Raw genomic sequence first — 20,618 nt, forward strand, 5'->3', positions numbered from 1 at the left:
CTTCTGGCCTCCTCGATTCAGGCCATCTTTCCAGCTCCCCTCCATTATCGGGCGTTGCAGCGCCTCAAAATTGCTCACCTTCGGTCGGGGGCCTCCTACGCGGATTTGGTCACATTGGATGCAGAGACAAAGGACGAAATGAGATGGTGGATCCACAACCTGTCAGTGTGGAATGGCAGAGCGATCGTGGGTCCCCAACCGGATCTGGTCATAGAATCCGATGCGAGCCTGCACGGATGGGGAGCACATTGCAGTGGAGTTTCCACAGGCGGTCCATGGTCTCAGGAAGAATCCCGGCTTCACATCAACGCCCTGGAACTTCTAGCAGGGTCGTTTGCCATTCGCAGTTTTGCCAATGGTGTGGTCAGTTCAGCCATCAGACTCCGCATGGACAACATCTCAGCGGTCAGGTATGTCAATTGTATGGGTGGCACACGGTCTGTGGTTCTGACCCATTTAGCGAAGGATTTTTGGGAGTTTTGTCTCGACAGGAACATTTCGGTGGTGGCCGAATACCTTCCAGGCCTTCACAATACTCTAGCGGACTGGAGTTCACGCTACACATCGGACTCCAGCGATTGGAAGTTAGACGAGACGGTTTTTTTCCGCTATTTCTTCTCTATGGGGTCCCTTTGCAGTCGACCTGTTCGCTTCCCGTTTGAATACACAACTGCCCAGGTTCTTCAGCTGGAGGCCGGATCCCTTGGCGGAGGCAGTGGACGCTCTGCTTCAGCATTGGGGAGGCGCGCTTGATGTACGCATTCCCTCCCTTTGCGCTCATCCCACGGGTGCTCATTCAGGTTCGTCAGCAGTTGGCGAGCCTGGTTCTGATCGTTCCATTCTGGAGAGCCCAGTCCTGGTTCCCTCAAATCCTGGAACTTCTGGTGGATCTTCCGCTTCTCCTTCCCGCTCAGTTGTCTCTGCTCAGAGGGCCTGCAGGAGAGTTTCACCCACTTCTGCAGAACGGATCGCTACGCCTCCTGGCTTGCAAGATCTCGGGAGTCCAGGAGGAGGCGCTGGACTTTCAGGAACAACTAGGTTCCTATTGGACTGCGCTTGGGCGCCCGGGACGAGACGGGCTTAATCGAGCCGCCTGGGGTTCTTGGTCTCGCTGGTGCGTCGACCGGACTTTGGATCCCGTTGCGGCTCCTGTAAATTCCATCTTGGCCTTCTTGTCCTCACTCTTTGAGGCAGGAAAGGCTTACCGCACCATCAATGTCTTTAGGTCAGCAATTTCCTCCAGGCATAACGGGTTCGAGGGACGTCCAGCGGGTCAACATCCCCTGGTCTGTCGTTTGCTCAAGGGCTCACGTTTGGCCCGACCACCTCGGCCACGGTTTTCGTCAACCTGGGATGTGTCTGATGTCTTAACGTTTTTGGTCAGTTGTCCCTCGAATGATCTTTTGTCATTACGTCAGTTATCGGCCAAATTGGTCACTTTATTCTGTCTAATCTCCTGTAAGAGAGTTTCGGATGTGCGTGCTTTAGGATTGGGACGCTAGATCCTTTACCCCGGAGGGGGTCCACTTTAACATTTCCCGTCGCACGAAAACCAGTATCCGGTCGGTCTCTTATCCCCGTTTTCCGGCGTCACCGCAACTGTGTCCTGTGGCGTGCTTGCGTGAATATGAGGACAGAACCCGTCCGTTGCGGTCTCGTTCTCTTCCCCACTTGTTCATCTCGTTTCGCAGCCCAGTTTGCCCCGGTTACCAGTGTTACTTTATCTCGCTGGGTTAAGTGGATTCTCTCCCTTTCCGGGATTGATACGTCTATCTTCACGGCACATTCGGTTCGCAGTGCGGCAGCTACTTCCATGACAATCTCTGGGGCTCGCTTGGAAGATGTTATGAGATTGGCGGATTGGTCCAGATCCTCCACTTTCCGCGAGTTTTACTTTAGACCGGCTTCGCATGCTTTTGATTCTTTAGTGGCTCAGCTTTAAACAAGCAATAGGAGCCTCCGTGTCTTGTTATAAAATTACGGGATTTTACTAAGTATGACGTAAAGTCATGATTTTATTAAAGACACGGAGGCGAGTATTGCCCTCCCTGGACCCACCCTTTGGGCTTGAAGTATAATGTTAATTTACCCTATGATCAGGATTTTAGAGCTGTTAGTGTTTCCAACAAATGGATCCTATGTGTTTTTTCTAATTCACTGGAATACGCTCTTAGAAGGTTTTCTCTCTTTATATCCTTTTTTCCTAGGTTGAGAGGCTAACGGCTTCATGTTTTGGAGTTACTCAGTTCCGGTCCAGTCGGATGTCCGGTTGTTGCGGTCCACGCCGACGAGTTCAAAAGGTTTTTTCGTTACCCAGTTGTTTCGGCATCTGTTACTCTGGTTGAACAGCGATAGTTGAGACGCAAAGAAAGAGGAAGAGCCCAGGCAGACAAGGAGGGATATACTGGGATAAGGGGGAGGGGCCTGTTACTATGGTTTCCATTCTGTATACCTTCTTTTTTCTCTTTGCTGCTATGGTAGAAGTAAAGAAAGGTTAAAGCAATACTCGCCTCTGTGTCTTTAATAAAATCATGACTTTACGTCATACTTAGTAAAATCCCGTAATTATACCTTCTCTCTTTTGGCTCACAATCACTGATGGAAATCTCTGATGAAACACTAACGTTTCAAGGAGGTTTCGGGCTCTGCAGGTATACACACCCCACACCCCCCCCCCCCACACCCGCAAAAAAACTGATAACACTCAGCTAGACCTCCATTGCAGACTGCTGGCAGTTCATTCACCAATTGAGTAGGAATAATAGAGGACTGACAAGATGCATATAAGTGGATGCTCCACAATTGTTATTACATGGGTGATGCAAGTAGTTACTAAACCAGACATGTCAGGAAAGGGGACGGGGTGGCGCTTTTTCAGGAAGAGATAGACTTTCCGAATCCTGGACAAACCTATAAAGCAACTATTCATCCATACCTCTGTCTGCTCCATTAGATTTGAACCTAGTAATCCAGCCTGGGGAGCAAGTCGGGCCAGGTACCTGATGATGGAGTTCACATCAGTAAAAGAGACGTGTCTGTGACAGAAAAGAGAAAAAAAGTTTTAAATACGTATTATTATTTTCAGAAGGCGGCAGAAAAATCACCATGTACCCTGCTCCCTCATTGCTTCCCCAGGACCCCTCCGACCCCACGACTACTCCAGCACATCTGACACCCATCTGATCACCACACTATACACTTATAATAAACATTCCAGAACAGGCATGAGTCAGGGCTAATATAAAGATCATTAAAGATTCTGCTAGACTCATGCCACGGTCTCCTCCCCGAACGCAGCCTAGTGCAGAGGGGGAGATACTGAGCTTGGAAATATATCTATAGGATTCTATTATTTAATTTAGTATTCTCATGTAAAAATCTGTTAAAATGCCACCAGGACTCTTATGAAACAACATGCGAGTCCTGTTAGCCCCCCCTTCCCCCGCCAACTCACAGTGGCTGACACTTTTGCCTGTATTAGTTGGTGGAAATGTAAAGCAGGGTTGAAGCAGGACTCACAGGTTCTGTCTCTGAGTGGGCGGCAGGGGGGGGGTAGCCGCATATGGATTATCCCACTGAATAGGGTGAATGCAGACTCAAACTGGACACCGTTGTGAATTTCCCGCACCTCAGCCTTCGGACAAATTATTCCAAAGTGTATTTTGGCCGTGTGATCAATTGCGTGTTATCAATGACCATAGCAAACTATAGCACAAATTAAGAGCGTTAGGAAGAGATTACGCACTCACTCTGACACTCGCAGGGCAGTCTCTTTTCCGTCCTCCACATTAACCTCTACTTTCCCTTTTAGATGTTGCACAGTCCACAATACGGCTGAAAAAAATAAAAATAAATAAATAAAAAAACACAAAAGGACTGAATTAGTGGAAAAAGTAATTCGGTGGAACAAGGTAGAAAATTCTGTGTCATTACCCAACTCATGTGCAGTAAGCTATGTAACACGCGTGTAAGAGATATTACAAAAATAATCTTGTGTGGGGTCTAAAGCTGCCCATGCACAGTCCGCTACATCCACTAGATATAATGACCATTTAATATCTACAGGGAGCCCGTGAAGCAGGATCAGGCATGACGGATTTGACATATCCTACTATGTTCTGTATACGGCTTCGATGCAGACCTGTCTCTATGGTAACAGACTACAAACCAACCCAGCGTAGTCTGATCCTGCAATCTTGCAAGTTTTTCACTGCTCTGGCCTTACATGGAGAAGAAAAGCAAATTATAACATCTCACAAAAGGGACAGCATCGGCACAGATGAGACATTTATGGCCATTGTGGCTCATGGGACAATGAAATCAGGTCATAAAAAGAAAGCGAGCAACAAAAGAGAAAAAACAGCAATGAAAGTGAAGTTCCCCCGGGGGCAGGGATCGCCGAGGCTCAACTACAATGCTATGTATATATGTGCCGGTGTAACCAGCCTCTGTCCGGGAATCTGCCCTCCAGTCCAAAGACTACGGTGTCAGACGAGTTTTTGGATTTCAGCATCATCGATACGCTGAAGAAGCTCCGAGCTCTTGATGTCTCGTCTTGATCCATTTAGTGATCTGATCTTACATCTTCTCCACCATGTAAGGCTCTTCTACCATCCAGGATCTCCAGAGAAAGCCTATGCCCAAGAATAGCACAGTCTACTACACATACCACAGGAAAAAAAAAAAGGTATACCAATGTACACCTGCCGAATGGAGACGGGGGAAAAAAAAATAAAAAATAAAATCAAAGAACAAAAACTCGTGGCCTCTGTTCGGTAAACTGATACCCATGGAGGCCACGGGCTTTCCCAATATATATGCCGAACATAGGTCCCTTGATGTAACGTGAGCAGAGCTTTACAAGGAAGGTCTCATGAGGACATCATTGACACGTTAGTGTTCCACGAACAACACACGTCCCCATTCCTTTCAGGGTCCATTCACACATCAGTAAGTGTTTTGCGGATCCGCAAAACACTGACACCGGCCATGTGCACATGGCCGGCACTATAATAGAAAATGCCTATTCTTGTCCGCTATTGCGTTTTTTTGCGAAGCCGCGGAACACTGTGTGCTGTCCGCATTTTTTACGGCCCCATATAGAGTATTACTGTACAGCGGCAGCACGAAGCGCACGGCATCATAGCAACCAATTACGCGGTGCGCTCGTGCAGGACGGGTTTTCATGGACCGTGGTCCGTGAAAATCCACGTATGTGTGAATGAGGCCTTAAAGGGACCTCCGGTCTAAACATAAACATAATTTACTTCTCCGACATGTTGACGAGCTACAAAGCGCATGACTGGGCTGCAATACAGTGTCAGGAACATTACAATCATCTGCAGAACAGGTTTTTCTGGTACAAGCCCAGAGGCCTCCAAGATATTGATCCAGAAGGGTTTCATTTTTATTTGTCTGACAATAAGAACTGTCAATCATCCAAAGAACCCAAAAAGTTAGACGACGGCGGTAATTTACTGGAAGCACTGGAGTCCTGGCTCCTGGGAAAGGCCTGCTAGAAAATCCCTCAACTTCACACACCCTGACTTTCCAAATACGAGGCATTCAACTCGGATTTACGATAATAAAAAGTTCAACCTGTTATTAAAGGCTTCTCCAAGACCGACTGAGAACTCGTTTTATACGGCCGGGTAGGCTGCAGGAGTTAAAGGGGTTTTCCAGGACTCTTATATTGATGATCTATCCTCAGTACTGGCCTAGGAGAGGTCACAGTGTTGATCGGCGGGGGCACCAGGAGCTGGACCCCCACTGTTCAGACATTGATGACTTATCCTGAGGAAAGGCAATTAATACTAGAAAAAAAAACACTTAAACAACCAAAAAACAAAACAAAAGGACCACTAGCGACAGGTGAGTTTTAAGCACCCATAATGTCTCCAAGAAAGATGGCCAACAGAGCAGGACCCTAACCTAAAATGAAAAATGAAGCAACTAGTCTTCACTAAATATTTAAATAACGTTCAAAGCTACGTCTCCATGGTAACAGACTACAAACCAACCCTGTGTAGTCAGATGCTGCAGTCACACTCTCTTCAATCTCACCCCCCCCCCCCAGCCCATACTAACATTTGTCAGGTCAGTGGGGTAATCACGGAGAGGCAACATAACCGCAAGATCTGACTGCGCAGTTTGTAGTCTGGTACCGTGGAAACATATAGTTCTGTAGAGGAGCTGCAAACATAAAACGACGATCGCAAAAAGTGTTAACTCAATATGCCAGGGGTGGAAAAAGCTGAAGATTTCCAGTAAACTATATGAAAAAAAAAAATATAAATTAAAAAGAGAAATGCATAGTAGCGCTGCCGTGGATCCGCCTCGTAGACGCGCTCTGAATCACTATCCTACGATAAAGCCAGGCCATTTTCAGTAATCCATTAGCTTCGCTCCCGGGTGAAGTTGCCCTTAATTTATCATCCATTATGCATCATCTTCCGGCCATTAATCAGCTCGGATCAGAAAAAGGGCTCCTTGTCATACAGCATTACTGAGTAAGGGCAGCATGTCATATTCCAGAGGTGAGAGAGAGGGCTATCCCTCTGTATGGTGGCTGCTGCCCCCCCCCCCCGCCTTGGGGGTCTTACGATACGTATTACTTCTATAGGCTTTAAAGGGAACCTGTCACCGGGATTTTGTGTATAGAGCTGAGGACATGGGTTGCTAGATGGCCACTAGCACATCCGCAATACCCAGTCCCCATAGCTCTGTGTGCTTTTATTGTGTAAAAAAACTGATTTGATACATATGCAAATTAACCTGAGATGAGTCATGTCCCTGACTCATCTCACGTACAGGACTCATCTCAGGGTAATTTGCATATGTATCGAATCGTTTTTTTTACACAATAAAAGCACACAGAGCTATGGGGACTGGATATTGCGGATGTGCTAGCGGCCATCTAGCAACCCATGTCCTCAGCTCTATACCCAAAATCCAGGTGACAGGTTCCCTTTAAGGGGTTATCCAGGAATTGATAATGATGACCTATCCTCAGGATCGGCAGAGGTCCAAGACCCAGCACCCCCGCTGATCAGCTGTTTCAGGGGGCCGTGATGCTCACCGGAGCTCTGGCGAGCGTTGCGGCCGCCGGGCAGGTCACCGAGCACAGCACCGGACATAGTGTAATGGCAGTGCTTGGTATTGCGGTAATCCCCACTCACTTGAATGGGGCTGAGCTGTAACCAGGTCATGTGACCGATGTACGGTGATGTCACTGAGCTAGGAGGCGGCCACAGTGCTCACTGGGCGCCCGGCCTCGTCTAACAGCTGATCCGAGGGAGTTCCAGGCATCGCACCAACGCAGATCTGATAATCTTTCCCAGACAACCCCTTTAAAAGAGAAGTCGCCACGAAAATCACTAATCCATCAAATCACAGACGTTTCCGCTTTAAAGGGACCCTGTCACCTACTTTGGGGCCACGAAACTATCAGCATGACATCACCAAGTAGCCTGGCCGTAGCAAACCCATCCGGCGCTTGAGATGCAGATCGTTCTGATGGGATGGTCATATCTAGGATGAAAGGCATCACAACCTGCGACCGCAGAACAGGCACATAACGTAGTGTTCATGGCTGGAGACGTACCCGCAGCACGGGCGAGGGGTGATGAGACAAGAGGAATAATATCGCCAACCCCAATCACCCTGATAGGGGGTCTCAAGCGATTGGGAAAGTGTCATCAGGAAACAACCTATTGTCTATATCATGTTTTCATATATATATATATATATATATATATTTATTTATTAAGAATTTTGGATGATATTTTTCATTTCCCATGCTCATATCTATATTTTAAAACAAAAGCTATAAAATCCTGCAGGTTTCGCACTGGCCACTAAGCTTAATAATAGTCTCCACTTCTTCCTCTGTACAGATATCTTTACTGAAGTTATCTGCTTATCATCCTAGGCAGAATTGCAATGCCAGGTAACACCTCTGTGTATAGATAAGACATGATCCTCCATACACAATAGGCGATGTCACAGCTTATCTGCTCCCTCCTCACCTGCACAGGTCACAGAACATGCCTAGAAAAGTCAAAAACTACTGTGTCTGTGGCCCATGTGGCTGCCGCAAATCATCTCTCTAAGGGCTCATGCACACGACCGTATGTGTTTTGCGGTCCGCAAAAAATATGGATGACGCATTTCATATTTTGTGGAACGGGAACAGCCGCCCCCTAATAGAACAGTCCTATCCTTGTCCGTAATGCAGACAATAATAGGAAATGTTCTATTTTTTATTTATTTTTTGCAGAGCGGACATACGGAAACGGAATGCACACGGAGTAACTTCGTTTTTTGTTTTTTTTTGCGGACCGTTTGAAATTTATAATTCTGCATATGGTCTGGGGGAAAAAAAAAAAAAAAACTGAACGGACACGGAAAAAAAAATAAGTTTGTCCTAAATGCTGTTAGCAGCTTAGGCAAGATGGCCGCCCTCCATAACCAGATACTGGAAGTAGAATAAAAAATAAAAAAACTGCAATCAGAAAATAAAAATTTTTAAATTGAAGGTGCGTCACTGTCTGGTTTTAACCTGTCTGACAATGCTCAGCTTGCCTTTCTGATTTGCAAAAATGGAAGCTGCACGATGATTGGTTGCCATAGTGACTTTTTTTTTGCCCACTCCGAACCCGTTGCAGCCAATCTAGTGACCCTTCCCAACCAGTCTCCTCCAGAGAGCGATTAAAATGGCTGATGACTGGATGTTTGGGTCCTACGCGAGATCTGTGCGGTCCACTTAAAGGGTCGTCTCCACGTGACCACCCATTTCTGTAGTAGGGGCCGGCCTGGCAGTAAGGGGATCATCATGGGTATGGACACCCCCACCTCCCCTAGGGCGGCGCTATAAAGGGATACTGCCCTCTATGACGTCCATATACCCCTCAGGAGCTGACCTTTAAAAGGGGTGGTTCAGCCAGCTAAAAAAAAAAACATACAAAATGGTATAAAAAAATAAATTAAAAAAAATCACCTTACCGACCCCCTGCATCTCCTGTGCCCATAGTTCCCAACAGTCCCAAATTTGCAGGGACTGTCCCAAAAAACAGTGTCTTGGCAACTTCAAGCTGTGCCGGTATGTGGGTGGGGACTTCACTTGTACTGAGCATGCTCAGTTCGCCGGGTAGGAAAATATCTCAGAACACCGGTCTGAAAATGGGAGTGGCTTCTGTAAATCCGCCTCTGAGTGGGCAGTGCCTACACGTCCTGAAATTACCAGCAACCTTCTGGACTGTAAAACTACAACTCCCAGCATGCAAACATGCTCGTCTGCTCTTCTAACTCCCATAGAAGTAGGGAAGGAGGCATTCTGGGAGTTGTAGTTTCTGAAGAGCCAGTCTGGTATGTGTTCATTCCAACGCTTCCCTGGTCTCCACACGGACATCTGGACACATGGGTGACCTCGAGAAACGGCGGTGGATTGGCGCTCATTTAGTCATTTTATGCCATCGTTAAAAAAAAGTCCCGGGTCCTATCAGGGTACGGGGCCCCATTCAGTCACACGTCTGGCGTGTAACGCCGCGGAGGTACATAACACGAGGAGGAGATGTCAGGAGCAGAGGAAGCCTCCGCGTCATACATGTGACAACTGGATAACCCCAGGGCACGCTCCCTATTCGATCACATGAAGATTATTGGGGTACACACACATACCCCCAGTAATATCGCCCCTGCCATGTAATATTACACGCCTTGCTTCCAAGTGTCATTTTGCGCAGGGTTCCCACCACCTGATGGCTAGAACAGGGACCAGCAACCTCTAGTGGTTGTGAGACTACAACTCCCAGCATGCTCCATACACTTCTGCGGGAGAACAGCCAGGCAGGTGCGCATGCTGGGAGTGGTAGTGTCACAGAAGCTTGCCAACCCCAGGGATAGACCATAAAGGGACGCGTCAAATCGGTAATGTCATAGAGAAGCCGACAGAGCATGCTGGGAGTGGTAGTGTCACAGAAGCTTGCCTACCCCAGGGATAGACCGTAAAGGGACGCGTCAAATCGGTAATGTCACAGAGAAGCCGACAGAGCATGCTGGGAGTGGTAGTGTCACAGAAGCTTGCCAACCCCAGGGATCGACCGTAAAGGGACGCATCAAATCGGTAATGTCATAGAGAAGCCGACAGAGCATGCTGGGAGTGGTAGTGTCACAGAAGCTTGCCAACCCCAGGCATAGACCATAAAGGGACGCGTCAAATCGGTAATGTCATAGAGAAGCCGACAGAGCATGCTGGGAGTGGTAGTGTCACAGAAGCTTGCCAACCTCAGGGATAGACCGTAAGGGGACGCGTCAAATCAGTAATGTCATAGAGAAGCCGACAGAGCATGCTGGGAGTGGTAGTGTCACAGAAGCTTGCCAACCTCCGAGAGACCGTAAAGGGACGCATCAAATCGGTAATGTCATACAGAAGCCGACAGAGCATGCTGGGAGTGGTAGTGTCACAGAAGCTTGCCAACCCCAGGGATAGACCATAAAGGGACGCGTCAAATCGGTAATGTCATAGAGAAGCCGACAGAGCATGCTGGGAGTGGTAGTGTCACAGAAGCTTGCCAACCCCAGGGATAGACCATAAAGGGACGCGTCAAATCGGTAATGTCATAGAGAAGCCGACATAGCATGCTGGGAGTGGTAGTGTCACAGAAGCTTGCCAACCCCAGGGATAGACCATAAAGGGACGCGTCAAATCGGTAATGTCATAGAGAAGCCGACAGAGCATGCTGGGAGTGGTAGTGTCACAGAAGCTTGCTAACCCCAGGTATCGACCGTAAAGGGACGCATCAAATCGGTAATGTCATAGAGAAGCCGACAGAGCATGCTGGGAGTGGTAGTGTCACAGAAGCTTGCCAACCCCAGGGATAGACCATAAAGGGACGCGTCAAATCGGTAATGTCATAGAGAAGCCGACAGAGCATGCTGGGAGTGGTAGTGTCACAGAAGCTTGCCAACCCCAGGGATCGACCGTAAAGGGACGCATCAAATCGGTAATGTCATAGAGAAGCCGACAGAGCATGCTGGGAGTGGTAGTGTCACAGAAGCTTGCCAACCCCAGGGATAGACCATAAAGGGACGCGTCAAATCGGTAATGTCATAGAGAAGCCGACAGAGCATGCTGGGAGTGGTAGTGTCACAGAAGCTTGCCTACCCCAGGGATCGACCGTAAAGGGATGCGTCAAATCGGTAATGTCACAGAGAAGCCGACAGAGCATGCTGGGAGTGGTAGTGTCACATAAGCCTGCCTACCCCAGGGATAGACCATAAAGGGACGCGTCAAATCGGTAATGTCATAGAGAAGCCGACAGAGCATGCTGGGAGTGGTAGTGTCACAGAAGCTTGCCAACCCCAGGGATCGACCGTAAAGGGACGCGTCAAATCGGTAATGTCATAGAGAAGCCGACAGAGCATGCTGGGAGTGGTAGTGTCACAGAAGCTTGCCAACCCCAGGGATCGACCGTAAAGGGACGCATCAAATCGGTAATGTCATAGAGAAGCCGACAGAGCATGCTGGGAGTGGTAGTGTCACAGAAGCTTGCCAACCCCAGGGATCGACCGTAAAGGGACGCATCAAATCGGTAATGTCATAGAGAAGCCGACAGAGCATGCTGGGAGTGGTAGTGTCACAGAAGCTTGCCAACCCCAGGGATCGACCGCAAAGGGACGCGTCAAAATCAGTAATGTCATAGAGAAGCCGACAGAGCATGCTGGGAGTGGTAGTGTCAGAAGCGTGCCTACCCCAGGGATAGACCGTAAAGGGATGCGTCAAATCGGTAATGTCATAGAGAAGCCGACAGAGCATGCTGGGAGTGGTAGTGTCACATAAGCCTGCCTACCCCAGGGATCGACCGTAAAGGGACGCGTCAAAATCAGTAATGTCATAGAGAAGCCGACAGAGCATGCTGGGAGTGGTAGTGTCAGAAGCTTGCCTACCCCAGGGATAGACCGTAAAGGGATGCGTCAAATCGGTAATGTCATAGAGAAGCCGACAGAGCATGCTGGGAGTGGTAGTGTCACAGAAGCTTGCCAACCCCAGGGATCGACCGTAAAGGGACGCATCAAATCGGTAATGTCATAGAGAAGCCGACAGAGCATGCTGGGAGTGGTAGTGTCACATAAGCCTGCCTACCCCAGGGATAGACTGTAAAGGGACGCGTCAAATCAGTAATGTCATAGAGAAGCCGACAGAGCATGCTGGGAGTGGTAGTGTCACAGAAGCTTGCCTACCCCAGGGATAGACAGAAAAGGGATGCGTCAAATCGGTAATGTCATAGAGAAGCCGACAGAGCATGCTGGGAGTGGTAGTGTCACAGAAGCTTGCCTACCCCGGGGATAGACCGTAAAGGGACGCATCAAATCGGTAATGTCATAGAGAAGCCGACAGAGCATGCTGGGAGTGGTAGTGTCACAGAAGCTTGCCAACCTCCGAGAGACCGTAAAGGGACGCGTCAAATCGGTAATGTCATAGAGAAGCCGACAGAGCATGCTGGGAGTGGTAGTGTCACATAAGCCTGCCTACCCCAGGGATCGACTGTAAAGGGACGCGTCAAATCAGTAATGTCATAGAGAAGCCGACAGAGCATGCTGGGAGTGGTAGTGTCACAGAAGCTTGCCTACCCCAGGGATAGACCGTAAAGGGATGCGTCAAATCGGTAATGTCACAGAGAAGCCGACAGAGCATGCTGGGAGTGGTAGTGTCACAGAAGCTTGCCTACCTCAGGGATAGACCGTAAAGGGATGCGTCAAATCGGTAATGTCATAGAGAAGCCGACAGAGCATGCTGGGAGTGGTAGTGTCACAGAAGCTTGCCTACCCCGGGGATAGACCGTAAAGGGACGCATCAAATCGGTAATGTCATAGAGAAGCCGACAGAGCATGCTGGGAGTGGTAGTGTCACAGAAGCTTGCCAACCTCCGAGAGACCGTAAAGGGACGCGTCAAATCGGTAATGTCACAGAGAAGCCGACAGAGCATGCTGGGAGTGGTAGTGTCACAGAAGCTTGCCAACCCCAGGGATAGACCGTAAAGGGACGCGTCAAATCGGTAATGTCATAGAGAAGCCGACAGAGCATGCTGGGAGTGGTAGTGTCACAGAAGCTTGCCAACCCCAGGGATAGACCATAAAGGGACGCGTCAAATCGGTAATGTCATAGAGAAGCCGACAGAGCATGCTGGGAGTGGTAGTGTCACAGAAGCTTGCCAACCCCAGGGATCGACCATAAAGGGACGCGTCAAATCGGTAATGTCATAGAGAAGCCGACAGAGCATGCTGGGAGTGGTAGTGTCACAGAAGCTTGCCAACCCCAGGGATCGACCGTAAAGGGACGCATCAAATCGGTAATGTCATAGAGAAGCCGACAGAGCATGCTGGGAGTGGTAGTGTCACAGAAGCTTGCCAACCCCAGGGATCGACCGTAAAGGGACGCATCAAATCGGTAATGTCATAGAGAAGCCGACAGAGCATGCTGGGAGTGGTAGTGTCACAGAAGCTTGCCAACCTCCGAGAGACCGTAAAGGGACGCGTCAAATCGGTAATGTCACAGAGAAGCCGACAGAGCATGCTGGGAGTGGTAGTGTCACAGAAGCTTGCCAACCTCCGAGAGACCGTAAAGGGACGTGTCAAATCAGTAATGTCATAGAGAAGCCGACAGAGCATGCTGGGAGTGGTAGTGTCACAGAAGCTTGCCAACCCCAGGGATAGACCGTAAAGGGACGCGTCAAATCGGTAATGTCATAGAGAAGCCGACAGAGCATGCTGGGAGTGGTAGTGTCACAGAAGCTTGCCAACCCCAGGGATAGACCATAAAGGGACGCGTCAAATCGGTAATGTCATAGAGAAGCCGACAGAGCATGCTGGGAGTGGTAGTGTCACAGAAGCTTGCCAACCCCAGGGATCGACCGTAAAGGGACGCGTCAAATCGGTAATGTCATAGAGAAGCCGACAGAGCATGCTGGGAGTGGTAGTGTCACAGAAGCTTGCCAACCCCAGGGATCGACCGTAAAGGGACGCATCAAATCGGTAATGTCATAGAGAAGCCGACAGAGCATGCTGGGAGTGGTAGTGTCACAGAAGCTTGCCAACCCCAGGGATCGACCGTAAAGGGACGCATCAAATCGGTAATGTCATAGAGAAGCCGACAGAGCATGCTGGGAGTGGTAGTGTCACATAAGCTTGCCAACCCCAGGGATCGACCGAAAAGGGACGCGTCAAAATCAGTAATGTCATAGAGAAGCCGACAGAGCATGCTGGGAGTGGTAGTGTCAGAAGCTTGCCTACCCCAGGGATAGACCGTAAAGGGATGCGTCAAATCGGTAATGTCATAGAGAAGCCGACAGAGCATGCTGGGAGTGGTAGTGTCACATAAGCCTGCCTAGCCCAGGGATCAACCGTAAAGGGACGCGTCAAAATCAGTAATGTCATAGAGAAGCCGACAGAGCATGCTGGGAGTGGTAGTGTCAGAAGCTTGCCTACCCCAGGGATAGACCGTAAAGGGATGCGTCAAATCGGTAATGTCATAGAGAAGCCGACAGAGCATGCTGGGAGTGGTAGTGTCACAGAAGCTTGCCAACCCCAGGGATCGACCGTAAAGGGACGCATCAAATCGGTAATGTCATAGAGAAGCCGACAGAGCATGCTGGGAGTGGTAGTGTCACATAAGCCTGCCTACCCCAGGGATAGACTGTAAAGGGACGCGTCAAATCAGTAATGTCATAGAGAAGCCGACAGAGCATGCTGGGAGTGGTAGTGTCACAGAAGCTTGCCTACCCCAGGGATAGACAGAAAAGGGATGCGTCAAATCGGTAATGTCACAGAGAAGCCGACAGAGCATGCTGGGAGTGGTAGTGTCACAGAAGCTTGCCTACCCCAGGGATAGACCGTAAAGGGATGCGTCAAATCGGTAATGTCATAGAGAAGCCGACAGAGCATGCTGGGAGTGGTAGTGTCACAGAAGCTTGCCTACCCCGGGGATAGACCGTAAAGGGACGCATCAAATCGGTAATGTCATAGAGAAGCCGACAGAGCATGCTGGGAGTGGTAGTGTCACAGAAGCTTGCCAACCTCCGAGAGACCGTAAAGGGACGCGTCAAATCGGTAATGTCATAGAGAAGCCGACAGAGCATGCTGGGAGTGGTAGTGTCACATAAGCCTGCCTACCCCAGGGATCGACTGTAAAGGGACGCGTCAAATCAGTAATGTCATAGAGAAGCCGACAGAGCATGCTGGGAGTGGTAGTGTCACAGAAGCTTGCCAACCCCAGGGATAGACCGTAAAGGGACGCGTCAAATCGGTAATGTCATAGAGAAGCCGACAGAACATGCTGGGAGTGGTAGTGTCACAGAAGCTTGCCTACCCCAGGGATAGACCGTAAAGGGACGCGTCAAATCGGTAATGTCATAGAGAAGCCGACAGAGCATGCTGGGAGTGGTAGTGTCACATAAGCCTGCCTACCCCAGGGATCGACCGTAAAGGGACGTGTCAAATCAGTAATGTCATAGAGAAGCCGACAGAGCATGCTGGGAGTGGTAGTGTCACAGAAGCTTGCCAACCCCAGGGATAGACCGTAAAGGGACGCGTCAAATCGGTAATGTCATAGAGAAGCCGACAGAACATGCTGGGAGTGGTAGTGTCACAGAAGCTTGCCTACCCCAGGGATAGACCGTAAAGGGACGCGTCAAATCGGTAATGTCATAGAGAAGCCGACAGAACATGCTGGGAGTGGTAGTGTCACAGAAGCTTGCCTACCCCAGGGATAGACCGTAAAGGGACGCGTCAAATCGGTAATGTCATAGAGAAGCCGACAGAGCATGCTTTAACTACAAGCACCATCATTCTGCAAGGCACCGAACAGAGCACGATGGGGCTTCTAGTTCGTCCGATACATCAAAAATATGCCTCTATGGGGACTACAAGTACCAGCACAGCCAGCAATCCATGACACAGAGATGATGACAGAGCATGCAAGCCATGACAGCTGCGGCCAGCCCCTAATCTGCAGACCACGCCCCTCCCGCAGGACGGGAACTACAAGTCCCAGCACGCCACGCCTACTGGGGGATGCCACGGCACGCTGGGACTTGTAGTTCCCCGCAGCACGCGCTCTATCAGAAAGCAGTCGGGACGGCCAATGACGTAGCTCCCCTCACCCAGTGGAGGACTCGGGCTGCTGGACACGGTCAGACTCAGCGCCATCCTTTTCTCTCCTGATCTCGAGCCCAGGCGCTGCCACGAAGCCGCCGACTGAATGAGAAAGAGAGAAGGCGCTTCCGCCGCTCACGTGCTCCAGCACTGCCCACAACACCGCCACACTTCCGGCCCCCGCCATTTTGAGTGTGGGCAAGGCGTAAAAGGCCGCCATGTTTGATTCGGAATGACAACGTGTCGCACATTGAAATGCTTGTGTGTGCAAGCCTGGTAAAAGTCACATCAAAGCTCTGGGGGCTCGTTGCTAGGAAACAGTTAGAGGGCGCTTCTTCCTAAGACTGAAGCGGCCCCTGCTGATCGCGCCCTGAACCACCAATCAGCTTCCAGCTCAGTGGCATGGCAAAGGGTCCTCTGAGATTTGGATATTTAAAAAAAAGCTAAATTTTAAAAATATGGAAATTAGTGGCTTCACCAGTATACCTCAGAATAAATTGGTGCGCACCCCACGACCTACCCAGAGTCGTAAAGAGCGTAGTGAAATATATAAGTATAATATATGGATAAATACAAATATATATAAAGGATGGGGGGCACTCTATCATCTGGTCATATGTGGACACGTCTCAATTGTTATACGAAAAAGATATAGAGTATTATTTAAAGGTGCAATAAATACAAGGAAAAAATGTCCGTCCGACCTCACACTAGTAATGCCTATCTAATATGTAATATTTGAAATATAGTCATTCATATATCTGTATATCAAATATCCCCCCCCCCCCCCCAAAAAAAAAAAAAAAAAGCGCTTAAAATGAAAAAATAAAAATATAAAGCTAGCAATAAGTCCAAATAAAAAAAAATCTAAAACTCCAGTTGAAGAAATGGGGATATGTTGTTTAGGCCTGGTTGGAGTCCTTTCAGATCAATAGTACAATGATTCCAAATTGAAGAAAAGAGAGAAAACCCAGCTCTTGGTAGCAGGGAATCCTTTAGTCACAGCGGTATAATAACTTCCACATACGCAGGGCCGTCAAATCTACGCGTTTCAGACCTTTACATGCTGGTCCTTACTCATGATATAAATGACCAACATCAGTAGCATCTCTTGTAGTATTACAGGGGGCGATGGAGTCACAAGACTATGGTGCAAAATGACAGATTAAAATTTGGAACACGTTACCAAAGAAATCACAAAGAAAAAAAAAAAAGAATTATTAAAACTAATGGCAGAAATCAGAGCAAAAACATCAATTGTATTGCAATATGAAATCACGCCTTCTGCTTAGCCCGGCAGGAAAACAAGTTGACAACTGAAACATCCAAAAGGCTTCTCTATTCAGTAGCTTCCTTCTGTGACCTCCACCCCTCACAGGTGCTTTAACCCTTTCAATACCTTGCGCAGGTAAGAGTTGCCTTTTTCCTTCAATTATCTATGATTCCAAATTGTTGTATAACAGTCTAAAGGCAACAATATTTCCAGTACATATGATATTCGAGGGTTAATAAATACACCTTTTACATGTATGTGTCTTTTTCATCTCTATATTTGGGTTAGGGTACTTTCACACTAGCGTTATTCTTTTCCGGCATAGAGTTCCATCCTAGGGGCTCAATACCGGAAAAGAACTGATCAGTTTTATCCTAATGCATTCTGAATGGAGAGCAATCCGGATCATTGTAATCTATGATGCTGTGCGCTCCCGTGCGCACGATCAATGCCGGTCCGGGACATATGGCCCGCTCATAGACCGTATGTCTCGGAGGGCATACAGTCGTGTGCAAGAGGCCTAAAGGGGTTCTCCGGGCTTTTTCATATTGATAACCTATTCTCAGGATAGGTCATCAATATCAGATTGGCGGGGTTCGGACACGCGGCACCCCGCGGATCAGCTGTACGGGGAGACGGCGCGCATGTCATCTCCTGTCTCTTCCTGCCCGCTGCTGTATGTCTTTGGGACAGCAGCAGCAGACAGTAATAGAGAAGGGATACAGTGTGTGCGGCGTCTCCTCATACAGCTGATCGGCGGTAGTGCCAGGTGTCAGACCCCCGGCGATCTGATATTAATGACCTTTCCTGAGTATAGGTCATCAATATGAAAAAGCCCGAAGAACCCCTTTAATCCGAGAGCCTAAAGAACATTCCAGGATTGTACCAAGATTGGCACCTATCACCACGCGCCCTGCCGCTGTGTTCAGTCTCCATGAGGCTGCTGAAGATAGCTGAACACAATGGTGGGCGATCTTCAGCAATCACATAGGGAGAAGTGCCCGTGCTCGGACACAGGACCCCCAACAGTTATAATTGGCGGGGGTACCAGCAGTGGGACCCCATCGATCAGACACATATTCTGTGTTGAGCTATTTTTACAGGTTCTAGATGTTGGGAGGGGGTTGCATTTTTTGTGCATTGTTCTGCTCCTTTTTAGAAGCCCCGTCCCTTTTCTTACGGCGTCCCGTCTCCAGGTTGCGTGTAACGTTGCAGCATCCCGGAGCCATATGTATTTAACGTGCATGGTGTTCTCGGGAGATTTGCCAGCTTTTCGGTGAGCCCTGGAAGTCTACCCAGGAGGGGCACAAAGCTTTAATGTACACATTTTGGAGACCTTCTTCAGGTAGGACCCATCACCTCTCCTGACATGTCTGCTTTAGTAAATACGTGTATTTAGGAGCATCTTTTTTAAAAACTTTTCATTTTGCTATTCCTCTGTTATTCCTCCAGGAAACGTGTAAATAAATTGATAATAAAGCATCACTAATCCCCTTGTCAATAGGGCCTGTCCCTCCAGAGTCTGACACTTCCCTATGGGCACGGAGAACGGTAACGTCAAGATGTCATTATATTCCAATATTTCCATGACGGGGAGTCGGTCCAGCAGAAACCAAATATCTGGACAGGGCTCTTGCAGTCAGTATGGGGGGGGGGGGCGATCCACGTCATGCTGTCCGTTTTTTCTTCAATCATCCTTTTGAACGGCTAGAGGCCAAGTTCAAATGGTAATGGTGCGCCCCCTAGAGAGACGTCTATGGAATAGGTATGTCAGTGCTCACTGTATGCCACCTACTGGCAGTTCTTTCTTCTCTGGTTTTGGTGAAACTTTTGGAAACAGAGGCAGAGAATATGGCGTCACTCTGTGTATACGGTAGATCTGCATACTTGCCGAATCTCCCGGTACGTCTGTGGGAGGCTCCTGAAAAAAAGGCGAGACCCCCAGAGCTCACCAAAAAACTGGCAATTCTCCTGAAAACACCAAAATCTCCAAAATTTGCACAATAAAGCAGCGTCTCACTTCAGCAAATAGCATTTCTTGGTTATGACCACCCTGCAATCCAGCAGCGGTGGACGTGCTTGCACACTACAGAAAAATGTGCTGGACTACTATGTACACTCTGGCAGTCCCAGGCATCAGAGAGGCCGAGGCTTTTTCCTATAGTGTGCAAACACGTCCACCACTGATGGATTGTAGGGTGGTCGTAACCATGGAAATGAGCAGTGTATAATTTGATGGAAAAAATGAATCCATCCAGCAAAGGAAGCAATATGGAAAATCACAATACATTAGTAAGTGCCTTGTATTCACTTCCTATACATGATAAAAGCCATTTGCTGACATCAGACAACCCCTTTAAAAGGAACTGTGCACTTTTTGGGCAACCCGTGTATGTGACATTGTCTCAGTATTGTATATACCTCCGACCCCCCGTCACTGACTGCTATCGGCTGCTCCCCCTCTTCACCGGATTTTCATCCGAGAGACCGGGAGATGCAGCGGCAGCCGTGCAGGGATCCGGAGCGATGTGGGTGCCGGAGAGCAGGTAAGTATAACCCATACAAGGGGCACGGGTATTGGGCAGGTATTTTAAATATCAGATAACCCCTTTAATAGTTTAGCAAATTGTGTCAAATATTAGACTCTGGGGGTTAAAGGGGTTCTCCGGACTACAGATATTGATGACCTATCCACAGGATAGGTCATCCATATCAGATCGGTAGGGGGTAAAACACGCGGTATCACTACTGATCAGCTGTTTAGAGCAGTCGCTGTGCTGGAAACTATACACTATACAGAAGGTTCCTTTCATAGTGTAGTGCCTGTAGGGGGCACTGCAGCTCAGCCGGGGGGCAGTACGCTGAAAGCCACAAAGCAAACTGAGTCTTCTGCTTCCACGCCATACGCTTTATAGTTTCCAGCACAGCAGCTGATCGGTAGGGTGCCACGTGTCGGACCCCCACTGATCTGATCCTGATGACCTATCCTGAGGATAGTCCCAGAGAACCCCTTTAAGTTTAGTATCCATATGACTTTATCCACTTTATCATCAGAGGGGGTCCAACTGCTGCCATCCCCACCACCCCGAGAATGAAGCCCGATCTGTAGAAAGTTCCCCCCCTATAACATGTGCCATTTATAATTATGTCTTCTTATAAGGCAGAGGGACCAGTGGGCTCTTTGTGGCTATATCTG

The 20,618-nt window shown here is 48.7% G+C and overlaps 1 protein-coding gene across 1 annotated transcript in view; it reads right to left on the reverse strand.

Moving 5' to 3' along the window:
- EPRS1 (glutamyl-prolyl-tRNA synthetase 1) overlaps window positions 1–16,280 on the reverse strand; it is a 112,782-nt gene extending 96,502 nt beyond the window's left edge. Inside the window, 3 exon segments of the mRNA XM_044292339.1 lie at window positions 2,936–3,035; window positions 3,750–3,834; window positions 16,158–16,280. Of these exon segments, the coding sequence (XP_044148274.1) occupies window positions 2,936–3,035; window positions 3,750–3,834; window positions 16,158–16,203 (231 nt within the window). The 5' untranslated portion in view covers window positions 16,204–16,280.
- Window positions 16,281–20,618: the final 4,338 nt, after the last annotated feature.

The sequence above is a fragment of the Bufo gargarizans genome, chromosome 4, assembly GCF_014858855.1.
Source record: "Bufo gargarizans isolate SCDJY-AF-19 chromosome 4, ASM1485885v1, whole genome shotgun sequence".
NCBI classification, from domain to species: Eukaryota; Metazoa; Chordata; class Amphibia; order Anura; family Bufonidae; genus Bufo; species Bufo gargarizans.